Here is an 18,155-nt window from a genome sequence, read left to right on the forward strand (position 1 = left end):
AAACTGTACAATTATTTCCTGGCACAAGTGGTGAGCCTCAACCTACCCTTGCTCATAAAGGACTAGGCCTGTTCTGGATACTCCTTTTGTACCCAATCATGATGGCATTACTTGTTAAGGACATTTAGCAATATTCCTAGCTCTAAATTGCCCTGTTCCAGCTTTTTGGAACATGTAGCAGGAATCAATTTCAGAATGAAAACAGTGGAGCTGATAAGGTAAAACATTAAATGTCTTGTCTTTGTACTGTTTTCACTTAAATACAGGTCAAAGTCAATTCACAAAAGAATACTTCTGTTTTTAGTTTCATTTCACATACTGTCATAACTTTTTTTGGAATTTCACTTTGTGCAAAATCATCCATGCACAAACATGACAAAGTGGATCAGCTATAACATTCACATTGTGTGGTCACATGGTGTGGGACATGAGAGATTGTACCTGCACTTGTGTGGGGTATAAAAGTATGTCCTATTGATTGTTTTAAAGTCTATTAAATGAAGTCTAAGCATCTCTCTGTCTGTGTAAGGAAATGAATGGGCTGTTCTATTTCAGTATTCTGTTATTCATAACTATTTATCAAACTCCTGGGTTATTTCCCTACTTTCCAAACGCTTGACTGATATCTATCCAGATAGTGGTGCAGTGCTGTGGGAATTTGAGCGTTGTCTTATTACCTAGCCATGCTGTTTTAACACGTGCATAATGTGGCTTGGCATTGTCGTGTTGTAAGCATGGACATTGTTAAAAAAGATGTTGCCTAGAAGGCAGCTCATGCAGAAGATGTGTATTTTCTCTGAAAGGTCGACTCATCAGACCATGATACATGTTTCCACTGTCCATCAGTCCATTTCAGATGAGTTGGAGCCAAGAAAAATCAGTGTTGTTTCTAGACATATGGTTGACATATGACTTCCACAATACATAGTACAGTCACATTTGTGGATGTAACAACAGTGTTTATTGACAAGGGTTTGTCAATGTATTCCTGAGCCCATGTGATGAAATGCATCACAGAAGCTTGCCACTTTCTAATGCAGTGCTGTCTGAGGGAATGAAAATCACAGGCATTCAATTGTGGTTTTTGACCTTGCCATTTATGCACAGAGATTTATTCATCACAGAAGTGCAGGAGGCATGAAATGTTTAGTTACAGTGAACACATTAATCTGTGTACAAGACATTCAGTAATGGAAGGGGTATTAAAATTGATTGATCTGAAGTCTATTAAATAAAGTCATGGCATACAAGCAGAGATCTAGCTATCTGTTTCTCCATATAAGGAAAATGTATTCTATTTCATTTGGTGAGAATAATTGCTATTTAACTAATCAAACTATTGGGTTATTTCTCTGGTTTCCATATACTTCACTGATATCTATCCAGTCTTGACTGGTTTGTGTTAGATTGCCCTCTCTGTGGTACCAGCCTTCGACAGCCCTTTTCTCCCAAAAGATCCAGTTAGAAAGAGAAAATGAGGCATTTCGCTACTGTTATGGTCCATGAGTCTGCACTTTAGAAGATTGATTACTCATAGGCATAATACTAATGCCTGTAAAGGAAGATCCTGTGAGCCATTTTGAGCAGGACTCCTCTGTAATGCTCTGTCTTTTCCATATATGAGGGCTTTTCCCTTATACAGTACATATACTGGGTACTAATGAGTATGCGTATACTGTCTGTTAAGCAGTAGACCAGCTACAACGTCCTGTGTCTGGTTTGCTTCTTTAATTTTACAGTAGAACTATGAGTCTAATGTAATACCTTTGAACATCAATATATGTGTATATGGTTAAGGGAAAATTTATCATTAAAATTTCTCTTTATTTTCCCTTTATGTATAAATGCTAGCATTACAGCAAGGCAGTTGCTGCAGTGAGGCAGCTCTGCATGCTAGTGACCTGATTGAAATCGACTGTCACCTCAGTGAGCAGACCTGCTCTGCACAATCCCATCTCATTAGTCCTGGCAGCTCTGGCCTGACTCTAACCTGTGACCTGCTCACCTTCTTTACCAAGTCTGACCATTTCAGTCCTGCAGCAGTGCTGGTCATTACAGCTTCTGTGATTGTCATCGACATGTGTTATATAATCCAACCTGAGGATTATTTCTTGTATCCTGGATGGACCCTTTATCTGAGTGAGCTACACAGGTATTTGACTGTTAGTGGACATATTAACTGAAATCAGAGACACACAATGTGTTGCAGTGTTTGCAGCAAGCATGAAAATGAATTGCTGCCATTTTTACACTAATCTGCCTGGCAAAAGTCAAAAAACACCCTCCATTTATTTAATTTTCAGCATCAGAAAAAAGCAGAAAACATACAATAATAATATAAAATTGCACAGATGCTTCAATAACTAAACAGATCAATCAATTTTTTCAGTATTTAGTGTGTTGACCCTTTATCTTATTACAGATTCCATTTTTTTTAGGAGACCTGCTTACACAGAAATTTGCAGTCTAGAAAGTTTTGTTAGCTGTTGGGAGTTGTTAGCCATTGTTAGCCATTTTCACTGTAGTTTTAATCTTTTTTCCTCTAGTTTTGGAAACTGCTTTTTCACATATTTTCCTTTAACTTTCTCCTTCTTTATTCAAGTGGATTATTTTAGATCTAATCTCATCAGAAATATCATAAAACATGATTAACTCTATGCAACAAAATGTTGTCATTTTGCACCATTTTGGACCATCTGAATTACCTAAATAGGTTCTACATAGTACCAAAAAAAGTTTCAGTATACAATACAGCGGCAATATCATGTAACAAAAGTGGAGCTACTGGTTTAATGTAGCGTCATTTTTTAAGGTTTAAGGTTTTTGAAGGAATCATTTACCGATGCAAAGAACCTTTTCAACATTCATATAGTTTATATGGTTTTATATGTGACCATTGCCACACTAAAGAACCCTTGAAGACCCACTTATTTAAGGGTATACACTAAGGGTATGATTACTGCTCTGTCTCTGTGTCTTTCAAATTCTATTTCTCTGCATCTCTCTCTCTTGCTCTCTCTCTATCCTCCCACCTTCCTCTGATTCATGTATTAATATTAGAAGTCAGGGCCTGAATTGAAGCTGTGAGCAGGAAACATACTGTAGGCCTTAAGCTCAAACCACAGGTTTACACAACAGATGGCTAAAAAAGAAACCTCGTTCAGCAGAATCTGAGCTTCAGTAGCGTATTTAAAATACATGTGCAGGTTTAATACTTTATTCACAGTTCAAGCCACTGGCCAGAGCCGTGCGCTGATTATGCAGCGAGCCGAGTGCTAAAGGCCCATAGACTGCTGGGAGCTCAGAAGTGCTGTGTCATTCTGCCTGCCTGTTTTTAAATCCCTCTATTACTGGTGTCATAGGCAGGAGATGAAGACTATGGATCAGCCGCGGGAAGCTTTTGCAATAAGCTTCGAGAGTGTCTCTTAGACGTCTTTCTGTCTAGATTTTGCCTTATAAGTGGCGGTTTTAAAACTGTACCAAGAGGCTCAGAAAACTCGGCAACTTCTCAGTGATAGAAAAAGAAAAAGAAAAAAGATCCACATTTCAAATTCATGGAATCCTAATATAGCATTGAAAATGAAAAGTTTGGGGGCAGATGCCTCTACTATTAAAATATTCATTGACAAATAATGTGCTGGATTAAACAATATCGTGTATTCGTAAACTCTTGAGGCAAATATAATAGGCCCATCTGTGAAGGATTTCTGCATAGGGGCTCTGTTATGACAGATCACTGATGCATATGGCCCCCCAACACACACATATACAGATATTTAACAGGATAAATGCATAGGCTTTAGTGATTGATATTGATTTTAATAAGTATGTTCAACTATGCTTCGCCTGAGTGATACTGAATCAATTTTATTTTTCTCTAGGGCTACATAATGCTGCTGCATTGACATTTCTGAAGGTACAGTCTTCCTTAGGTAAACATTGATGTAATATTGCCCATAGGGAGGGAAGTCATGCATTAAGGATGAAGACGTCTGTAAAGATCAGAAAAGGTAAACATACTCAAGCACTCAGTGCAGTCAAGATTCAGAGGCCCTCTCTGTATTTGTAATCTACACTCCCTGATAACTTTCTCGATACTTCCAAGATATATAGACATACTAGTTTATATAGACATACTAGTTTGTAGATGCCAAACAGCATCTACAACTGCTGTTCCAGCAGTCAATTCCCATTCATTCAGATCTTTTTGTTGTCAGTTTTTTACATGTTGGAATGAGCAATTCTGATACTAGTAACTGTAGTTACAGTTCATGTGTTTAGAGAAACAGACTCTTTCTGTGTTTCTTTAAGTGCTGTTTGTTGATTTTAAACGGCACATATTATGGAAAACAGAATCAGGTTTACTATCCAGTCCGTACTTCCCATATTTGGAAATTGAGTTTCTAAAACAGTTTTTAATGAATTATTTTTGCGATGTCATCAAAACCAACATATTTACATATATTTGCCTATTTAGCCTATAGCAGTTTATCCCTGCACATTCATGTTGAAGTTTTTAGTCCTGGTTGATTTTTGAATAAGGTGCAGTACCACTTACCACAAAACCTTATTAGCTCCAGTACTTAATAAGGCAGCCAGTCAGAACAAATACAATTTAAATGTATCAGTCTTTAAGACACAGTAACAAATAAAAGTTTGTTCAAAGGGCCCATATAATGGAAAAAGATTTAATTTAGAATGTAAACATTGTTACAATTTTAAAATGCATTTACTCACCAATCCATAAAGTCCATATATAGAAACTAAGCTACAAAAACTGCTTATTTTGTGTTCAATGATTTTGTGACATCAAAAAAAAAACATCCTTTTTCATATAACTAGGCCTATTCCAACTACAGCAGTTTAGCCCTGCCCATTCGTGTTGATGCTATAAGGAATGTTTCAGCCTGGACTAGACTGTTTAAATGAGACACAATGCAGGACAACCAATCAAAATAGAGGTAATGTACATACACCTTGCTTAAAGGCACAGTAACAAAAACAAGCTGTTTAATTCTGAGACATAAAAAGAATTAGATAACAGGACCTATATATATATTGCAACCTGTTGTACTTTTAGATCTGACAGTTATAAATCAAACATTCCTGACATTTATTGCTCCAAAGAAATAATACCTGAGGGATTTTCTGGGATGTTCATTCAGGGGGCTGTGCAGACTTCCTCAGCAGTGGAGGTGATCCATACATAATGAATTGTGCTGAATAATTTAGGGTTTGGATATTGATATCACAGCAGATTGGTTCTGAGTGCAGGCTTTGCACAGCTCTATCAAGGTTCTCCAGCATTGATTTTCCAGGCGGTTTTTTCCATCGGTCTTCTTACTGTGAATATTCATTGCTGCAGAATACAACTTTGCATTTGTTGTAATAGCAGCCAGGTTGGTGGGATTGGAGAATGTGGCGCCGGGAACAAGTCCATCAGGAAAAGCAGTCTTATTTGCTGACCAGTTCATTGTTGAGAAGAAAACTAACAGTTACCATAACAATGATCAATATATTTACTCTTAACTGATGTAGATTGGTGTTTTTGACAACTGGTGACAAAATTATTATGTGGGCAGTGGAAAGACAGTATTATGGGGCTATAACTGGTTCATATGGACAATGGACAGAGTTAAGATGAGTAACGTTAGTACCAAGCCAGGCATGGAAATAGAAATTACTGCTGACTAGTTTGTTAAAAAAAGCAATTATTAGTGTGGAAAGTAACAAGTTGAAGGGGAATTCTGCCAGTTTTACAAAATGTCTGCATAATTCAGCCACTGAGACTAAGAAACAGTTAATTGTAAAGAAGATTTCTGACTTTTATTTCTTTACAGTGTTGGTGATGTGATAGGAACCAGGGGTCACAATGTCCACAATGCAAATATAGCTTTTTAATTTAATGTTGATAATGGTATAGCAGTGGCACTTCTGAAAATAGCATGTTTGCTTTAGGAACTATTTTGCTTTAGAATACCATGCAAACAGCAACTATCAAAAAAAAACATATTTACAATGATTTCATGTAATAACTTTCTGTGAGGGAGCTTTTATAGATATTAAACCCTTCACATATCTGGTTTCTATCACCAGCACTGTGAACAGACTTTTCTAGCATGAAGCATTTCACATCGAACCACTCGGAATGACTCTGTTTACATCTTAAGCATTTGATTATGAGAAATTTTGAAAATTGGTGGAATTCCCCTTCAATGTAAAACAAAGAGATCCAATACTTTTCTGACCAATTACAGACATTATTAAGACATTTTTATGTAAATGTTTACTGAACAATTTCTGCTTATTTGAGTTAACATATTGCTATACTATACTGAGAGAGAGAGAGAGAGAGAGAGAGAGAGAGAGAGCAATCTTAATAATTGCATTGTTAAAAGCTACTGTGTATAAAAACTGCTAAGAAAGTGAGAGATTTATCATCTGTGAGCTCAGCCTCCATCGATGCACTAGAGCTGGATCATATTTGTCAAAAAGTGAGTCAGAAAATATGTGATTGTTCCACAGGGAGAGGAGAGGAAATATGGCTCGTCTGGAAGAACTGGCACAGCACTAAACCCTCTGCACCAAAACAACTGGCTGGAATTTAGGTCTCTCATCATCACACCTTATCTCAGGCACACAGCAATCCTTCACACACAGGTCTGCTACCCATTTAGAAAGGAGAATATGAACCCAGTAAAGGAGCTGTATTGTTCTGTAAATGCTAGTTTTTTGGTTCAAAGCTTACTGCTGCAATTATATCATATTTACAGGTACTTTGACATGTGCATTAGAGTGAACATGGAATGACAATGGAAAAGGATTCTGATCTTATCTGGTAAACAGAGAGAAAATGTCAAGTCACTTTGTCTCTTCAGCCTGCGTTGCATCTACAGATATACACATATATTAAATGAGCTTCTGTGAGCTTTAAAAACAGAACCAATAGCAATGATGGTATTTCTTATAGTCTGTGGTTCAATAATTCATCTGTTTTAAGTTTTTATATTGGTGGGAACGTTTCTCAGGTTTATAGGCCACACTAGCAAAATGTATTTTTTGTGGTGAGGAGTCACTAAGTGCAGAACTGAGTCTCTGAAACTCCCCCTCCCCGCCGCTCTTCTTACCAGCAGTGTAGCCGAAGATGCTGCAGCCATGTAGTTCAGCTATAGAGCTGCGTCTGTATCCGAAGCGTTTTTATTGCACCCGTTTTCCGACAAGTTCTTGCTCTTGGAAGTAGTAGCCAATCCTAGCGCAAGACGCTGGATCAGGTTAACCAATCCGAGACCAGACTCTGTGTACAACTAGCGAATCCTAGCGCGGAGAAGGCGGGGCTTGTCGGAATACAGGTGAGGGAAAAAACTTCCCGCCTGCACTCTGCCCCTCCCTTGCCTGGCTCGACAGAGCCACACACAGACTACTAGCGTAGCGATACGGCTCAGCGTTTCGCCAGCTGATACACACGACTGACTGCTCGTTCAAGTGGCCCTCATCAGCAACGGTATGTACGGACATATGAATGTAGTTTCTGACAAAAAGATGTGCGTGTTTTGTCAAAAAACACGGACTTTGCTGTGACTTGTTGGCTGCGTACGTCCCTCTTCGCCTTCTCTCCGCGTATCCACAGTAGCCCGTTGCACTTAGCAACCGAAAAGGATGACGTCGTGGAGTGCACGCGCCGGCTGCTTATCCTTATTTGACCGCGATTTTTTGGCGACTTTGTCTGTTTCTGTTTTTGTCTCTGGTCATCACTTTCGGTCACTTTTTGTGTGCGTGTGATGAAATGTCGGTGACGCGTATGACATATGGACGGTGCCAGACAGCTGGACCAGAATTCAGTCGGACTGAGGGAATATGAAGTCTTTAAATAACCAGACTGCCAGTTAAATCGACCTAGACATGCGTGAGCACAGCGCGTACGGCGAGCAGATCTCAGTCACTCCTTTGCTTTATCCATACTAACTGGATTAATTTAAGGCGGTAGGTGGCGGGACAGCTGACCATACACTTTTTAAGCTTTCAGAAACGCTCTCTAAAGACTCTGTGTGACTAGTAAATGAGGGGACGTTGGGTGTTTGACAGGGGCTTGAAGTAGTTTGAGATGAAGTCATTCTGTGTTGTGAAGCGGAGGCTTCAGCAGCCCTGACTCAAACGTCCCGAGTGACGCACTTTTGCAGCATCGGTGCAGAAAGACTGAAGACTGATGTGAGATATTTGCTGCTGCTAGACGTAAAAGCATCCACTATTTCTTATTTACGGCGTAATAAATATGACCAGCCATTGATGTAAATGGCCTAGAGGAATAGAGACGTAGGAGTTCAGAGGTCCAGTCCGAATAGGCTGCTGCTTTTTTTGCTTTGTAGCTCATCATCAGTCGCTGATGTGGCTGGTACGCAGGAGAAAAATACGGCTTCATAATGCTAGACGGTCCACCGTCTGCGTTGTACTGTCGCATAAAGGGGATCTGTAGTTGTGGGGAAAAATACATGCATTGATTTGCTGGTCAGTGACTCAGCGTCATTCTCTCTCTCTCTCTCTCTCTCTCTGTCTCTCTGTCTCTTTCTCCGAGAGCGCTTACCTTGAAACGTTCTCATTATTAAAGTAAAAACTACAACGGACATATTTTTAGTGCTTTTTTGATTTCTTTCTGATAAAAAACACACACAATCCAGTCTAATAGATACTGTGCTTTTTTGTGTATCATGGTTCTTGTGATTACATCATTGACCAAGCTGTATGTTTTCTTGAAAAATTGGTTCACTTTTCTGAGGTTCTGACTAAGACAGCCTTACTGAAAGCAGTATATCTGTTCCTATTGAATATGTCCTCTGAAGTGCTGTCAGTAACAAGAGAATGCACCTCGGTTTGAATATTGTAGCCCACTCAGTGGGAAGCATAATTCGTAGGGGAATACCGGCTCACATCGGTGCAGTACTTGTGCCTTAGTCATTTGTTCCAGTGCTCCCACTAATAGTAAACTGTGGCTGGGCAACAGGCACCAATATACAGCAAAACCCCCAGTGGCAGCACCTACACTGTTCACTTGTACTGCTGTGTGAAGATGTATACTGGCCTGAGATCTGACCTGTAATAAGGTTAACATATTGGAAGAAAGAAAACTCGTCTTGCACCAGCAGAACAGCTGTTTCTGTTCAGATTCCAGGTGACATCTTCAGCCCAAAGCAGTGTAGAATTAATATATCAGGCCTAAGTATCAAGGCAAAATACTTATTGGCTAAACTTTCAAAACATCAATGTTCTAAGAAATCAATACTTTATCAATCCTGCTGTTCAAATGACCCCCCTGGCTGGCAATCCATAAATTCCAAGAAGCGAGTTTGGCACAGATGACTTGTGTTCGGCTCCGTGCTTAAAGTGGTCTCAGTACAGAGATGACAAAGGCTCCTGGAAGCTTCTGTCTGGGGCTTAGACGATGTCTGGGATGCTGGAGGCAAGTTAGTGCACTGATGAAGATGGACAGTGCAAAAGTCCTGAACTCTGGGCCTAGTCGCCACACCAGCAGGTCTTTTTGGTGTTTTTGGACTCAGGATGACCTCCATTTCAGTCTGGCCTGATCACTGCTGTCCTGCCTTGACTGCATCTTGTTTGTTTGCTCATTTGGCTCGAACGGACGAGTTTCATGTTCCATTAGATTTTGTTGTAAAGTAAACAGGGCAGAGTGAAAAGACCCTGAAGGACATGTCTGTCAGGCTCAATGTTAAAAGCAACCATGGCAGGAACGGGCTGACAGGGACAGTCAGAGGCCAGGCTCTACTGAGTCATTCACGCGGCTTGTTCCAGTTGTAGCTGACGGAGATAAAGGACACAACTTGACCTCTCTGCTTACCGATACACTTGGAGTCCCTATTAAATGATCCTACCGATTATATTAGCAGCTGTGACATTGCGCTTATTGGTTAATCCTTCCGGCTTTAGGAACGGGCCGTTGAAATAAAGAGCCACTCTGTGGGGGGGATTAATGAGTTGAAAGGTGCTTGACCTGACAGGCCAGGTACTTGTGTGGACAGTAGATACTATATGTAACCAGACATTGCAATTTGAACAAGAGGCCTAAGGGTTTTGTCTTTGTTTATTAAGAAAATATAAGTTTCCCAACACCAGAAAGTACTATCACTCTAAACTTTTCCAGCACTCATGTGCTAGCTATATTAGGATGTTTTGGGGAAACTGACTGTTATGCTCTGCATCCTGCTTCCTTTGAGAGGCTGCAGTCAATGGGTTGCAGACAGAAATATTAAGGCCATTTTGTAACAGCTTGTGGGACTGTTTGATTCATTCTTGTCAGTTGGCAGCTGTTTGTAATGCATTAAAGATAAAGAATATGGGGCTTTTTACTGGACTGGAGAGCTGGGTGCATTAATCTCTGTTGCAGTAGTCTAGTCTGCTCGAGAAAATAGGGTCATGGTGGAAAGCGCACTCTGTGGGGTGTGAGGTGCTGGAATGATCCAATGTGTTGTGGCAGAGTAAAATTTGCTGCGAGAGATGTTGAGACATGATGTCACAAGCCCCTGCTGTGAACTCCCATCGGTTGCTGTGAGGTGAAAACATCTCTCTGTGTCTCTCTCTCTCTCTTTCTCTCTCTCATCACTATCATTCTTGTTTTTCCAGGCAACTTCCTCCTCTTCCTTCTCTGTTCCAAATGTTAAGTAATTTTGTCTTTAATTCCTACTGCTGGGTGACTGTGTTGGTGGATGTGTGGGAGACCACACAAAGTGCCACTGCTGCTGAAATCCAGGATTTGTGTGTTTTTGTGCGGGCGGCACTGCAGCACTGAGCAGCGCTCCACTGGTGAGGACCACTCCCAGTGGCTGACTTAATATTACTGTAACATTCTACATTCTACTCAACTTTTTATGAAAGTTACTCAGTTTACACTTCTAAAACAGTGACAAAAAGAAAAGCCACTTTCGGTTCTGTACAGAACCGTTCATCGAATGCACATCACATTGGCAAGTAATAAAAAATAAAAAATTATCAGATGGATGTTTGGATTTGATTGATATTTCAAAACAATGTTTGATGATGAATTTATTTTACCCCAGAAGTGGTAAAGGTTTAGACAATGCTGGGCTACATTTGCTTTATTCTACTGGTTTTTGGAGCCTTTAGAAATAAATGTTACATTTCTCTGTAATGCAAATGCAGGTAACTGTAGTCCCAGTTTCTACATTTTATAAACATTTATAAAGCAGCATCAGTATCAGTATTGGCAGATAAGAACATGAAAAATATCGGATATCAGTGTTGGCCTACATTTCACATGTTAGTGTTTCCCTATATGGTATATATACACACACACATACACACACACACACATTTTTTATTTATTTTTTATTTTTTGGCATGAGCGCTGAATGTTTTGTGCCAGACGGCCAGTTCTGGAGCTCTGTGTTATTAGGTTCAATTTCCCCATTTAAAACATGTTAAGACAGAGTTGCATAATACAGTACACAATTTAAAAAGCAGCTCTTGCTATTTATAATTGCACTCTTTCTGTTACTCATTCCGCCGTATGTGCAAGTATGAAGAACCTCTTTTAATGTAAATGTTCTATATTAAATAATTAATAAGTTTTTTTCCTAAAATCATATGTCCCAAGAGTGCATAAACATGAGTTTATGCTCTGTTTAGCCTTTTTCTGCATCAGGGTTTAAACGCTACAGTTGCCATCAATGTCATACAAAAATCAGCTTTAGTGGGAATTAGCTGTTCAGTCATTTGGAAAATCAAAAAGAAAGAGAATGATTTAAGGTCAGTATCAAGGTCTATTATATCACCATTCACCATTAGTGTTTAAAAAACCTTTCTATGCAGCAGTGGTTAAATCCAAAAGGGAATTAGGACATTTTAGCCTTTTTTCATGTTACTGATATCATGAAAGAGAAAGCATTTTAAATTGCTGCATGGTTTTAATGACAGAGAATACATAGATTTAATGCATTAATTAGTCAGAATGTCTACATCCTACTGGCTTTTTCAGGTTTAAGCCAGTAAGTTCTCTCTTGAAATGCACATAGCTGTTCAATAATTCCCCCTTATTATATAAATGGTAAGAAATTATGAAAAAATTCTTTTGATTAGATTAATCCTCTGAATTCCTTCCTTTTAACACATACAGACTCCTATCTGACATTTTCATCCTCTTACTATATTTATTTTCAGTTGGACTTAATAATTGCCAGTGTAAGATAATGCATTCATCATTGTCTAGTGCTTGATATTTTTATAAATGGATCTGTCAGTCTTTTAAAAGGAAATTTAACTTCATTTATTATTAAATGCATCTTTTATCTGTATTTCTAATCTAAATTTAAGTGCATTAATATTATGATGGTGCATAAAAGGTGCCGCACGATGGTAAATAAATGCTTTACTTTTGCAAACTGTAAGACATACAAAGTCTCTAAAGCTAATCAGGAATGCTGGAGTGTGTTGTAGTGGGTGCAGATATGTAGTGTTGTACAGTTATGCAGTCCCCAAAATGCTCATTGATTAATATTAGAGCTAGCCTGCATGGAATTTGATCATCGTCAACTTATGTACATCAATAAAACAAGCCTGAGAAATCTGAAATGAATAATCTATCAATGTCATGCTTACTGCAGCTTGAACAACCCAATAAGAGACATATTACTCTGAAGAACCAATCTGAGGCTTCTATTCTATTCCAGCATATGTAATACGTTGTATTGTTAATATTAAGTCCAATATAAGGGATGAACTGTGCACAATGCCACGTGTTATTGGGTCTGAAAGCTTTTGTTGACGCAGTACAGTAAAGCAGCTTGCCAGATGCAGTAATTCCTGACTGAGACTTCAGGAAACTGTAAGAGTTATTGTGTTATTAAGTTACCGTTGGCAAGTAAACCAGGCTGTTTCTCAACCTGCCTGCTGCCAGTCTGCAAATCCACCTATAAGCTTTTTGTAAATCCTCTGACTGCTTCAGTCTCAATTCCCTGGCAATACTGTGTTATACAATAGGCCCTGTCCAAGTTAACCTTTGAAGATGTTTTCCCTGTCTTTTTCTATCTTGTTTTAGAAATAGAAAGATATCAACATTTGGAAAATTTCAGCAGGCTCAGATTTAAACATTTTTGCATAAATATGGCTGCATTTTTAATATAGATTCACTGACTACTTTATTAGGTGCACCTTATTTGGGTGATAAATATTCTTAGTATTGCAGTGGCACTGACAAATGGACATTGTAGATACAAAGTAGACATATCTGTACCTAATAAAGGAGACTGTGAGGGTTTGTATTTGATATGCTGGGAAAAATATTTAATACTCATAATATGTGTGGTGTTGCACTTGTAATTAAGAGGAAAGGTACAAGCATATGGGCACCAAGCTAAGGGAATAGGCAGGGTGAGGATTCTGAGCTCATAGTTGGCTCAAGACTGAGCATAGAGTTTGTCTCTAGGAAACAGGAGTAGTGCACCAAGTATGTGCTCCTGCCCTTTCCCTGCCTTGTCACCATTTTGGTCATATCTGTCCTTATTTGTCTTCTCATTTCTCTTTTCTTGTTTATTTATCTCAGAAAAGTTTAACATATTTCCGCAGTACACAATTCTTAACAAAATGTATTAAATTCTTTATTTGTCTTCTTCCTTATGTTCTTGTCTTCCCCATGTATGTCTTTAAAGGGCCTATATAACAAAAAAAAGTTTGTTCTCACTTTTTGGGGAAATAAATGTTTGATTCTTATGGCACCCTAGTGCATATAGTTCACATATGGAAAATAATCAGCAAAAACAAACAGTCTGTTTTGATTTAATTATTTTTGCAGTGGCACAAAAACCATCACATTTACTCATATCCACCTGCATCTTCCAACAGCTGAGCTGCACCCATTCACTTTGAAGTTATAAGTGGTGGTCCAGCTGATGCAATACAGGGCAGCCAATCAGAACAGAGATAATTCACATAGATTTATCAGTCGTAAAGGTACAGTAACCAACACAGCCTATTTAATTCAAAGGGATAAAGATAGTTAAAAAGTAAAAGTTAAACAATTATTATCATAAAATTATTCTAACTTTTTTTAGTACAGTAAACTGCACAAACATTGAAAGCGTGCCTCAGGCAACCAAATATATATAGGGTCCTTCTAATAACCATAATAATAGTCGTTTATCTGTCATGGTTCCTAGGTTGCTACTGGCCTTGCGTTCATCTCTTCCTGGTGCTGGGTTTGGTGAATCACTTTATAGAGTTATTTCAGTCAGCTGAGAGGTCTGGATTTTTTGTATTATTATATGGCAGATGCATGTAGAAAGTGTGGTCCTAATTTCAGTGGCATGATGGTATGGCCACACCTTCGCCCAAGTGGTGGACACAGCTGCGATTAACACAGAGGCTATAACTGGCTTACCAGCAGAATCATTCAGGACTGCCAAATCACAGGACTAGGATTACATGAAGAAACTGGGACATTCGCTGCTTGTGAAGGTACAGCAAAAAGGAGGGTCAGGTTTAGATTCTAAAAAAGTGTTGGATGGCTTGATAAAACCAGGAAGTCTCAGATACATTGATGTTTCGGGAGAACAGAGACATATGATGTCTTTCCATGCCAAACGCTAGCTAATGATACGACTCATGATAAATTGTGGTTAATTAAACTGTACTCTGTCTCATCTAATATTGCCCTGGAATAAATCCAGGATGAATAACACATTTGTGAAAATGAGATTACAGTAAACCCTTTACACACAACATTGTTATCTCATTATGCACTGACAGACTTGTAGGGTTAATGCACAAGAGGCATTGGCCTGTTACATGTTACTTTTATGCACTTAAGAGAAATGCCTCAATACTGAGTCCTCACCCTCAATCTGACACCGTCATCAAGCTGATAACAGAAAACGTGTCTTTGTCAGCAGCAGAAACAGATGCAGTGTTGCTGAGCATGTGCACCACAGCAAGGTCTCAAGGTTGCCTAGGTGGAAAAGCACATATGATGTGATGGCATTAAGTAATGCTCTGAAAAGCCACTTTCCGATGCCTCACCTCAGATGAGGCAATTTTGTTCCCGACTTCCATAGGCCTCTCTCTCTGGGGTGATTATATCTGGAGCAAACTATCTGGAGCAGTGCAGTGGCTTGGTCTGCGTTCTGTCAGTGCTCTGTTTGAGCTTATTTTAACATAGCGCTCTCATTTTGGGTGTTCATGAGCGGATATTTATATCAAACAGGTCAATCGAGGTAGGACTGAATCGCAACTGAGACGTGCTTGAGAAATGACCGGCTATTTTATGTTGTGAAAAGACTGAAGAACAATCATTTAACAAAGCAGCACTTACATGAATGAAGCGAAAATGAGAGCACGCTACAAGTGTATACAACAGCTAATATATAAGATAAAGATCACAGTTTGAAACAAAATAATAGGGCACCCTTTTCATTAAGTTGAAACAAGGAGTTATGAAGAGTTATGATGTTATGCTTCCTCCCTCTGTGAAATGTCTGCGAAATAGTGCCAGAGGGAATAACGGAAAATGAAGTTGGCTGAACATCCTGCTCAAAACTGCAGATCAGGGCTATGTTAAGTTTGAAAGGTTCAGGAAGGAATCTATGCCACCACCCATTTCAGCTGAGAACTCTTGGGATGATAACTTTGGTGAGAAACAAAAAACACTTTACAGTATCTGTTACTTATTCAGTCAGCTGATGTTGCTCTGGGCTGTGTGCCTGAGGCAAGCGACAAGGCTTTGATTTAGACGGTTTCTCAGTATCCCCTTGTTCCAAACTGCTGTGTCACTGAATGGCTACAACAAAGGCAAACATACCAAGCTTAGACCTTAATGTACATTTCGACAAATGCAGAATTATTTAGATAAATTATATTGTTGTGATCGCAATTCAGAACATGTGAGCATTACAGAGCTTTACACTGTAGCTTGCATTGTCTCTGATGGCAATTGTACTAACTTTAATTACTCTATTATTACCAACTTGGCAAGCTTCTGATAATACTTCTATACAATAATTTATTCTGCACAGACAACATGTCATACTGTTAACATCCAATGGTTCTCAACAGTCATTTGGTTAGGAACCAATATATTCTGAAAAAGCCTGTCCATTTCACTCTATGCTGGGAAGAATACCTCATTAGATGGTGAAGTTCTATTTGTCTTTCTATTGTATACATTTTCAAACTAACCATACATTGACTCGTGATAGAGAAGAAAAACAATAATTTGCATAATATCTGTATTACTGTGTATCAAACATTGTCTGCAGTGTGAGTATAACCATCCCTCATAATATATCTCAACAGTTTTTGCAAACATTTATATGCCCAATATAAGCTTCCATCTGATGGAGGCTCTGGGCTCAGGCCAGCTTGGGAACCAGCTCCTTTGATGCTGTACTCTCCAATTCCCCCATATGGGCTGATCTCCTAACAGATTTTCTACAGTTGAAAAGATCATGTTTGTTTGGGTTTGTCCATTGAGATGAAGGCGAATAAAGGATCCCTTTTTGTAGTTGTGGCATGTGGTTTCCCTGCCACCCACTGTCAGCTTTGTCTAGATATCCTCTTACAGTCATTTATACTTATTAAACCCTGACCCTTTAGTCCTCACCAGCTGTCTGTAATCTAAACCACTGTAATATCTTGTTAACAATACTCCTTAAGAATTTACTGCAAATTTTTCTCAATGTTGCAATATTAAACCACAACAAATAAACATGAAAGTATTAAAGTGGGTCTATTTAATGCATTTCTATATTAAATTATTATTATTATTATTATATTATATATATTATATATTAGAAACAGATATAGCTTACCACCCAATGATATTCAATCTGCATATCTCCTGATTGAATTTATCCAATGATGCTTACAGCTGCCATTTAATATGATTGGTCAATCAATGCATTGTTCTTAATGGGCATTCCGTTTAGGATTAATTATGGCAACACTGCTGAATTAAGCACTTTATAGACTTACTTTTCAGTGGCTTGCCTGTAAAGCAATGATTCAGCTAAAATGTGGCATGCACCTAATGTGCAACTGCAATTATGGACTGAAATATGTAGAAACTTATCAAGTCAGTCTCTTGTGAGCGTCGCATATTCTTTGTAGTTTTGGACACTTATTATTTTTTATTTACTTCCCTAAGCACAGTAATTCATACCATAATTATTGCAATATTACCAATAGATTAAACTGTCTCATGTAGAGCAGTGAATCCTTTTAGTGCATTGTAAGGCCAGAAATAGCATAGGAAATTAAGCTTTTTCCTTGATGATGGACATCTTACAAGATTTAACTCCTTTTATTAATATTGTGGTCTGTTATAGCAAAATAACTTTTCCTTGTTTTAATGAATGACTACATTTACAATGCATTTATGTCAGAGAATCCTTTGCAGTTGAAAATTGTTTGCTTGTTGAAATAGTTTGTGTACTGATCCAAAAGTCCCTTTGGACACAATGAGGTTTGCAAAGGCCCAAACCAGTTCTTTTAAACTTCAGCAGTGAAACCTTTGCATGTTTTTACAGGACAAAGGACTCTGCACCACCGAAGTGATGTACTCGAGACAGTTGTCTTAGTCAATCCATCGGAGGATACAGTTCTTTCAGAGGTAGGCTTCTCAGAAAATAACTGTTGAAAAGTTGTATGGAGTCTGACTGCAGCTATTCATTCAATTCTGGTCAACGACAATTCATATACTTTACTATATTTACTGAAACATAGACTTGTTAGGATAGACCAAGCAGATAAATTCCTATTTGACCTCCTAAAACACAAAGGCAAAGAACTTTTGTGATGTCTTTTTAAACTGCCCTCTGTGTCTCTGCCTTTGTCCTAGATCCATTCTCTTGTGTCTGACCCAGCTGTGCACAAGCTACTGGTCCTGAGTGGGCAGAACTCGGACCAAGGTGACCTGCTTCTTCAAACTGGAGTGTTTACTTATCAAGCCTTATCACGTGTCTTTGCTGATCCTGGGGTAAGTCAGAGGCCTTTATCGTGGAATCTTCACTTTGCATCAAATCCGGTAATCAAATTAAATGTAATTAGATTTTCATATGAAGTCTAATGAAGCACTAAACATTTACTTGACCAGATATTTTAGAGTACTGTTGGACCACTAGTCAGCATGTTGCCTGACTCTG

General features: G+C 38.6%; 1 protein-coding gene across 1 annotated transcript in view; it reads left to right on the plus strand.

Moving 5' to 3' along the window:
- Window positions 1-18,155, plus strand: part of map1ab (microtubule-associated protein 1Ab) — a 51,757-nt gene that overhangs the window by 16,838 nt on the left and 16,764 nt on the right. Inside the window, exons 3-4 of the mRNA XM_017690227.2 lie at window positions 17,541-17,623; window positions 17,852-17,989. Of these exons, the coding sequence (XP_017545716.2) occupies window positions 17,541-17,623; window positions 17,852-17,989 (221 nt within the window). The remainder of the gene's footprint in view (window positions 1-17,540; window positions 17,624-17,851; window positions 17,990-18,155) is intronic.

Source organism: Pygocentrus nattereri, chromosome 8 (assembly GCF_015220715.1).
Source record: "Pygocentrus nattereri isolate fPygNat1 chromosome 8, fPygNat1.pri, whole genome shotgun sequence".
Taxonomy (NCBI): Eukaryota; Metazoa; Chordata; class Actinopteri; order Characiformes; family Serrasalmidae; genus Pygocentrus; species Pygocentrus nattereri.